The 9,592-nt window shown below is 46.3% G+C and overlaps 1 protein-coding gene across 1 annotated transcript in view; it reads left to right on the top strand.

Moving 5' to 3' along the window:
- The first annotated feature begins 8,022 nt into the window (after positions 1-8,022).
- SUCNR1 (succinate receptor 1) overlaps positions 8,023-9,592 on the top strand; it is a 271,238-nt gene continuing 269,668 nt past the window's right edge. The window contains exon 1 of the mRNA XM_085633504.1: positions 8,023-8,081. Coding sequence (XP_085489630.1) covers positions 8,079-8,081 — 3 coding nt within the window. The 5' untranslated portion in view covers positions 8,023-8,078. The remainder of the gene's footprint in view (positions 8,082-9,592) is intronic.

Genomic DNA, 9,592 nt, shown 5'->3' with positions numbered 1-9,592 from the left:
AAGAAAAAAACAAAAAACACAGACTACCAGAGTGGCTTATTAATACACTATTCCCCAGTAAATGCTATGCTTAGCACTCAATCCCCAGCAATATGCTTTTTACACCGTAAAAACTTCTTTCAAACGTGTATATAAAGACCAGAAATTTCCCCACTCTGTCCCTCTGAAATGCAAAAGGTTAATAGCATCACCTTCACATGCATGCACCTTACTTCCACAATATTCCGAAAATGTCACTGTATTTGTCCCAAAACCCCCTTGGTAACTTCAATTCACTGGCTGTTCATTTCCCTCCGTAGACTCAGTCCCTCCAAGCCGAAAATACTTGTATGGTGACAAAGCAAATGTATTTTATTTTCTCAAGCGCCGATTGCCTGCTAAAAGTGACTTAAGCACAGTCTTCGTATAAAAATTCAGTTTGTCGAATCTGCCACAGAGCAACACAGACTAGTTTACGTCTTCGAACGCTTCATCCGGAACTCCGTTGTTCCTGTGGAAAGATCTCTTCAGAAGTTCTTCTCACCACGTATACCGGAGCTTCACTGCCCTGCCTCACGTGAATGCGCCACCAAATACCCTGCTTCACTCTCGGGCCAACAGCTGTCAAAACCAGTCCCGGACTCTCAACCACAGAATCCTTCTGGCTCCTCACCGTGTCTCCTCAGCAGAGCGACGACCGTAGGATCTCCTCGGCTACGCGCCGCGTCTCCTGAATGGAACAAAACGTTTACTGGGGACTCCACTGCTACTCTTTCCTTGAATGCGCCACCGAAAGCCCTGATCCCATCAAAGGCCCACAGTTATCAGCACCTGCCCTTGACGCACAATCGCAGGATTCGCTTGTAACCCCACCGTGTCCTCTCCACGGTGCGCCTGCCCGATGTGACCAGACAAATACTTCCTCCTGCATCAGCGCAGCGTCCACACTTCAAACTCGCCCCGATAAACACCTCACCACTCCTTTAATATTTCATTGAAATTAATTTCCTCAGGTGGTAACTGACTCACCCACCTTTTTCCTTTGAATCGTGGGTCCACACCACTAAATCAGTTGCAGGATGGTTTCACTAGTGTGATGGAATCAACCACCAGTTGGCAAGACGAAACTCACAGGGGAAGATGCAGCGCTGTCCCTGGCACAGCATCCCGTCCTCGTCACCAATAAATGAAGTAATGACAGACGCAAAAGTAAGTAGTTTCTTCTTTATTCATCTATCTGTACAGCTACATCTCCAGCTTGCCGCCAGCGCTAGTCACAGTCAGGCTCTCTGTCAACATTCCATGAGAGCCTTCCTCACAACATTCTAGGAAGGTACCAATAGTGCAGGGAGGAAGGGGGGTGCAGGGAAATACCAACGGGGGAAAGATACAACAGGCTGCCAGGGAAGGATATTTACCAATCACCATCATTCTCCAGGGAGGAACTAAAATGCAGGTATTGGGTGTGGGTGGAAGAGAATACTATTCTGAATAGACATCATGGTAGCTTGACTGAAGCCTTTATTAATATAAAAACCATTCACTGGCTGGAGAGCTTCTTTGACATTATTAAGGTGCCTGCAGACAGGAAGATATATATTCAGTTTAGATATAGCACCTTGCCCAATAATTATTTTACCAACACGTGGCAGGTTAATAAAACCCAACCCTCTGGGTGACCTTCCTGCCGAAATCCACAGGAATCTATCGGCCATGTTTTCTTCGCCTGCCTGGCTTATTCCAGACCTAGGAGCAAATGGTTGAAACCAGTCTGCAGGCTCCTAGGGACATCAAGCTCCAAAGAAGCTTTAAGAATTTTAAAATCTGATGCCAGGCCCGCTTTTCCCTGTGCAACAGCCAAATGTCAGTTTGGGCAATCAGGAGGAGGACTCAGTTAGTATAGCCAGCCACTGTATGACTAAGAAGTGTAGTAGATCGCAGTTAGTAAATGGGGCTTAATTCCCCCCTACAATTTGATTTTATTGTATCTTATGTATTTTAAATGAAAGTTTTAACAATTGTCTACTGTTTGTAAGGGTGCTATTAGCCACTAAAGCTAATTATTTGTATGTTCATGAGTGTACCCTAGAGGGCCCTAAGTTTCAAATAGCATCCGTTGTAATCATTTTTAAACTTTGTTGTACGCTGTCCATCATTTTTTAGCTTGTGGTTCTTCTTCTTTTATGGTTCTTGTAACAGAAATAAAGAAATTTGATGATGATAGTACAAGTATTAGTAGTGATACCAGTTGTCTTGCTACTTTTAGTTTTAGTGAATATGGTGTTGCTATTAGTGAGACTGTAAAATGTAGCATCAGTCAAAGGATTAGTAATGTAAGTAGGGGCACTAAAAGCAAAACTAGCCATACTAGTATTGACTGAGGAAATTGTGAAAACATTTCAGTTTGTTTCTTATATTGAATTCAATCGTATTTATGTATGCCCATTTCTTAAAAATAAGAAGATAAAATGTGACTTCATAAAAATTGCTCAATATACTGGGTCTCTAAATGGTAACATATTCTTGGGGAAGATGAGAGTGCAAGAAATAGAGTTGCCCAGTTCATCAGTAGATTCTCTTAGAATATCGAAAATATATTTTCTAGCAGTTGCATACTGAGCAAATTGCAAAATAGGATTAAAATCTGCAAAATGACTTTTTAAAATGTACAAAATCACTTTTAGAAGTGAGATTATTCTTTTTAGCTCATGAAAGGGCTTCCACGATGCTCTTACAACTGTAAATAGGCGAAAGGATGAAAGGGGTATTTTCCATCTATTTGTTGTCCGAAAGGTATTATTCATAGGGGTATATGTACAAGAACTGCCGCTAACTAACGCAAACGCTAGTTAGCGGCAGTTTTCTTAACACAGCCTACAACCAACCAAGAAATATCGCCCTGTTAGGGATGTATTTACAATACGTCGCTACATGGTGATAGTTTTAGGAAGCCGTGGTTAAAACTGCCGTGAACACTAGCACGAAGGCGATACAGATTCTTACGTTAGCAGACGAAAACTGAGGAAAGACCCATTAGCGGCAAAAAAACTCATGTTAGTCAGCCCAACGTGACTTTTATTGCCTCTAGAGGCAAAAGTAGCCTATAAGTCCACCTCCAATGAAAAATAGGAAACAAATTCAATGAAATTCTGAATGGAGCAGCCAGTGTCATGTGCAGCACAGATCAACAACCCCCCCAAGCACCCCAACAGCCAGGAAGACCAGCCTGAGTCCCAGGGGAAGAGGAAATTCAGGGTTAAAATCAAAAAAAGAGGCGCAACGTTGGGCAAAACCAGTGATGCATCATTTATCATTGTACACTCCCTGCAACATCATGGCATCCAAAACCTTGAAATCGCGGACAGTCCCGGGGAGCATAGAGGCCTTGCTGGGCCTGCATCTGGGACCTGAAGTGGGATTCAGAGGCGCTGTGGAGTTGCTGGGCTGTGGCGGTAGACATTGATGTGTCGGCGATCGCCCTTACCTGGTGGTGAAGTCAGCCAGGTCGCATGGAGACACGTTGCTGACCTGTGTGAGAAGACTGCCTGGTGCCCCTTGAAGCTGTGAACAGTAGAGGTGCTCCTGGGCATCAACATAGGGAGGTCTGCATCGCATACCACATGCCACCAGTATACCGGGGTGCACGGAGGAGATTACCAATGGTGGGCCTCGCCTCTCTGCATCACAGGCCGGAGGATGTTACGCTGGCCGGATGCTGTGGAGGGTGAGGCCCCAGAGCTGCACCGAACTTGTGTGGTGGGAGTGCTACAACTTCACGCCTAAGGGTGCCCTGTTGCATCACCTGCATTGGAAGGTTCCTCTGTGGACTTGGTGGTGACTGCTGTTCCCAGGCTTGTGAAATCCCACTTGGCTGAGGCTCCTGCTGGTTGATTCACAGATTTGGAGCGAGTGCAGCAGATTGCAACACGGTGTCAATGTCCAGGTGAGGAGAAGGTGGTACGTGTAGCGGAGGAGGCCTGGGGTCGAGTCGGGCCCTGGCCTAGCACCTGTGGGTGACGCACCCCCAGTGGCGTTTCATCCGCTATGGCGGAAGAGCGCCGCCCCACTACTTTCAATCAGTGCAAGACGGGTAAACATAACATGATGATAACTTTCTGATGTACTCATGCTATGTGACCTTGTGGGCGTGATGGTGGGTGGGGCTGCTCTACTCACAGAGCAGGGCAGGGACGGAGTGGTATGCCCACTCAAGTGTGTAATGACTGTTTGGTCGGCCCTCTCAGGCCGCCCAAAGCAGTCATGCACACATCCTTGTTCGCAATGCAGGCTGCATTACAGCCCGCATGGAGAACATGCCCACACCTCCAGCCCTTGGCCGAACGCCTAGTCACGGCGCTCAAGAACAATCACAATACCACCTTGCAGCGTTGTGATTGGCTTAGGGGAGTGAGCCTGGCCTGCCTGCTTCCTGTTCTTGGAAGCAGACTCAGGAGAGCAGGAGCACAGAAGATGCGAGACCAGCCTCAAGGTACCAATTTTTAAATTCACCCGCATGGACCACCCCGAGCGGCCAGGACGAGGCATTGCCATTTTCTGAAAAAGCACACTCTGACTGACCACACACTCTAATGACCCGATGGTGACCATGGGACACCCCCACTTCCAGATCTGGTCCAACACCAGCCTCGACAGCACCCTCATCTACAGGCCCCCGGGGCCATGAACCCCCATTCAATGTTGCCATTGTGGTCCTAATCGCACCCCAGGTTCTCCCATCCACCGACTACATCCTTCTCAGAGACCTCAAGTTCCACCTGGACAACCCCAGTGACTTGAACACCACCTCTCTCCTGGGGAACTTCGCCAACATCGGACTCAAGCAGCTAGTCACCGCACCAACACACATAACATGCTCAAGCCCATCTTCTCCACCAGCAGGAACTTCAAATACAGCCACACCACAGGACTCTCCTGTACCGACCATCATTGTTTACATCACTCCTTCACGACCCCCACCGTACACCATTTCCATCATTGCCCCCCGGTCACAGCTGGTTCAAGGCCACCGAAGAAATTCCAGTCAACTGCCTCAGCACCACCGATCCGCCAATGCTTACCGATTGATCTCCAACCGCGCCGACACCCTGGCACCCCTCAAGAGAAGCACAAAAAGGTGAGCAAAAAAACGATGGATTTAGGCCCAGATTTCTGTACTGGGGTGAATGTATGACATTGTTCTGCATTCTGTCGATCAACTGTTTTTTTTGCATTTGTCACCTCGAGTGGAAAGGGTATGCCCAGATGTGGGTCCCTTGCTCTCCATGCCACTGGAATCAAGCTATCCTGGCTGAAGAGGGGTGAAACCCCGAAACCGATCCTAGGATGCTTGTTTCCAGTCCAGGGAGGACCTGGCTTGGCAGTTCGGGCTGGACTGTTCCCATGAGGCACAGTGTCAAGACTTATTTTCATATGGCTGGGTTCAAACTGTAACGGCATGGTGAGCAAAAAAACAATGGATTTAGCCACAGATCTCTGTACTGGGGTGAATGTATGACATTGTTCTGCATTCTGTCCATCAACAGTTTTTTTGCACCCCTCAAGAAAAGACCAGGCAAACAACACTCCAAAAAGGCCAACTGGTTAACTCCCACCCTCCACTAATCGAGCCCCACCTGCAGACATCTCAAGAAGAGATGGAGCCACAACATCAATCAACTTCACAACACAGCTACTCTAGCACCATGGCGCAAGGGTGCCTGCGTTGGCACATGGCAGCCATTGTGCGCCAACGTAGGGGAAAAAGACAGAGGGGCTTAATCGTGAGCCCATTCTAACAATTTCACCCCGCCAGTGCGTCATTTTCTTCACGTACTTGCAGCGTGATTCTTGTAACACGTTGCACCGTATTTGCAAAGTGAAGCATCTAGGCATACACGTGACCTTGTGAAGCCCGTGCCACATTATACCTGCATCAGGTATGATGTATTCAGGGTGGGCATTCCCATGCAACAAAGCCTCATAGGAGTGGCACAGTGAAATCCATCAAATTTCACTGCAAAACTTGAAGGGTGCCACCGCGTCATTACCTTATGCCTGCCTCATGGCAGGCGTAAGGGTGACACAGTGCCACAGGGATAGGCTGGCCCCATGCATTGCTGGAGTTGCATCATGCTTTTGACACAACTGCAGCAATGCATGACTTTAACGCTGACAGATAAGTCAGGATTCCAGACGTATCTGTCATTAATTGCGATATGGAGGGCCGTACAGTGAATACAGTGCATCCATAGTTTTGCAAGAAGAGCATAGTGAAAAGTGTCACAACGCTGTTTTGTCGCAGCGATTCAACACTTTTCATGAATGAGGCCCAGAAATGTGCCCTATCTTATTGATGGTGCGCATTCCTGCTTGTAGTTTTGTCACAGGCCAGCGCAGCAACATTCCTTGCAGTGCTGTCCAGCACCAATAACTTCTGAAATGAGGCCCCAAGTGTTTGCACCATTTTTAAGACCAGCTATATTCTGGTCTTAAAAAACTGCCTCTAACTGGAGTTGGAGGCAGTTTTTTTTGGTTTGACACCATACAAGGAATTCCTCGTAAATATCGCAAAGCGGGCGTTAACAGCAGTTTTTTCGGAAATGCCGACCTTGCATCTCATTTTCGTTACGTCCCGTTAACAGAAGCGGCGATCCTAAAATTTCTCGTTTACGCCAGAAAACTGCTGCTAACTGCGGTTAGCAGCAACTTGTAAATACAGCGATAAAAAAAAGCTGCCGTAACGTCAAAAACTGGACACAACGGCAGCGTTTGCTGCTTGCACATATGCGCCATAGTTTGCGACTTCAGTTGAAGTCGCTAAATATTGCTCACTGACTTGGGTGGTAGCTGATTGCAAATGGGACAGCTTTTCCTTTGAGAATCGTGCTGGAACGCTGGAGGAGAATGTAGTGGCCCAGAGGGCAACTGCCCACTCTGTAGATGTCTTCCTAAACAATAAATATACATTTTATAAGCAGCACCATCCCTTTAAATGGACACAGGCTGTTTTAAAATTGTGTTACCCATTTGGGAATGCAAATCAAGGTAAGGAGGTCTTCTGTCACTTCATGGCCTCCATCTCAGCATTCACAGCCAATCACAGAGGGTCGCAAATTGAAGACTTGCCCGATTTTCATTGAGCAGGCTGTTTTGTGATCCCCTCTTTCACGCACGTGGACACTTCGCAGTTCAACCTTTTAGTACATAGTTAGCATTGCAAATTGCATTTCAAAATGAAAGCAAGTTGGTGTGGAAATGGAGGTTCCCCGGTTTCCACCTGCTCTAAGATCCATTTCCTCAGGGCCACATTCCAGCCCAACCCATTTTGCTCTGTTTACATCAATACATAGGGACCAATCAACCGCAAACACATTTGGGTACATTTTGAGAGGGACAAAACGTATTTTATATGGTTGGTGCACTTCTACAGAGGCCTACTGAGTAAATGTAACAATGGCCGAGTAAGTGGTCTAAAATACAAGTGCCTGAAACAAATTCAACTTTTCCATGCCTCTATTTTTGTTTCTCTAATCAAATCTTAACAGAGTACTAATAAATTGAGGTAGGTCAGTTAAATATGCTACTAATATGTGATTGGTAATTGGTAATTGGAATAAGTGTGCTTTTCTAAATATATATGCGATTTCTAATACAAGACGTATTTAAAATTAAAAAGATGACTTCCTACCACGAGAGCCTGGAATCTTCATGCATTCATATAAATGTCCGTATCTGGTATGATTCTCTGCTAAAACTTTCCAGGTCATTTCTATCCACACAGGTTAGAAAAAGTTTAGAAAAAATGCAATTCTGAATCACGTTTGCTTACAGGAATATATGGAATATATTCCTGCAGTCAGAACATGTTTTTAAAAACTCTTTTATGTGAGTTCAAATAATCAGATCATTAAAGGGATTACTGCCCACGCTAGATCCTCAGGCCCACTGGCCCCCACTCTGCTTTAAATGATTAACTACTGTGGTACCCGGTATGCAAATTGAGTGGATGTTTAGTTGCTGTAGATACACACGAGGCACATAATCACCTGTCGCTGGAACGGAGCAGCACGACAGCTTTCAGAAAACAGAAAAGCCCCAACATGGTAAGACTTTAAGATATCGACGGCGTCATTCTAGGCTTTTATAGATACAAATATTAGGTTCACAGAAAGATGTAAGCGTTTTGAAAACCACTGTGGCTGCTCCGTGTGCATAGTAATGACTTGATTTGCCAATCGGTTTAAGAGTTACATTTATTTTCCATACCTACGTATCTAGTTTTATGTTAATCTCAAATATAACTCTACCTTGTCATTGTAATTTGCGGCAAGTTTATTTGTCTTTCTATCATGTTAAGCAAAGTGAATTCATTGGTGTTGGCGTTAACATGTGTTTGGTTTTCCTTGGTATAATTGCGTCTGGTCTGTGGTTATTTGAACATGACATATATGCTGTTTGACTGCTTTTTTCTATCTTGAGATTCTTCGGAATGTAAAGGATTTATTTTATAAGGCAAATTTACACTATTTTCGTACTAAACGCGAGTTTGCTCTAGAGATAGTCACATGCAATATTACTACTGTATAGTGTAAAATTACTCTTGAGTTCACTAGCTCACAGGAGTCACCCTAGATTGTTGACGAACGTTGTTATTAATAAACTTTTGCATGTCACGTCCCCAACCTCTTGGACGTACGGAGTATGTGGGGATATAATGTTTAGCTCCCTCAGATTCTGGAGTGGGGGGACATGGAGGACAAATGAGTGGGTAGGGCCGGACTGGCCCTGGCAGGCATCGGGCGCTTTCCAGGGAGGCTGGAAGGATGGGTGCCGGTTTTGCAACTGTGGGGGCCGTTTTTCTTACTGGGGGACGTTTTGCAGACTTGCTACAATACTGGCCCCCAGTAAAAAAGCAGCAGTATTTCACACTTGCAACTCCCACCACCCCTTCCCCTTCCCCTCCTGGGGGGGAAGGGGGCTGATTTGGGCTCCCAGTCTGGTCCTGTGTGTGTGTACGAGAGGGACAAAACAATCTTCAGTGCACCTCTGCGGTTCGCAGGGCTATTAGTGTGTGAAAATGCTACTTATGATGGACCTGCTCTTGACCTGCTGAACATGTAACCAATCTGCGGTCACACGTTGAGGCAGATACCACAAAGGTCACTCCCATCCTGAGCCCTCTGCCCTTTTATTTAGGCTCCAAGGCTGTGGACATTCTCTGTGTTTTTTCTGCAGACAAGCACACAACTCCAAAGGGCCCTGTGCAGCTGCACCCACGCTTGAGGACAAAAGATGAGAATGAATCTGTTTTACTGTCTGCAGCAGCCTGCCCCGAAATGAGGTTCCAGACCTCCATGCACCACAAGCTGGCTGGCTGGTGCAGACTCTGGGTCAACTAGTGCCCCAGGCCCTCCTCGGCCCTTCCCCAGCTGCCGCCTCCAAGTCGACCACTGTACTATAACCATGTAAAAATGCTTCATTGCTCACCAGCCAACCAGCACCACACAAAGAAGAGGGTGGGATCTGATCATCTTGGTTCTTGTGGCTGTGAGCATCAAGCACACTAGACTTTGTCATGGACGATTGCTGACAAGTCTAAATGTTAGGGAAAATA

This window comes from Triturus cristatus, chromosome 11, assembly GCF_964204655.1.
Source record: "Triturus cristatus chromosome 11, aTriCri1.1, whole genome shotgun sequence".
In the NCBI taxonomy this organism is placed as follows: domain Eukaryota; kingdom Metazoa; phylum Chordata; class Amphibia; order Caudata; family Salamandridae; genus Triturus; species Triturus cristatus.
This window is presented reverse-complemented; position numbering and strand designations above follow the sequence as displayed.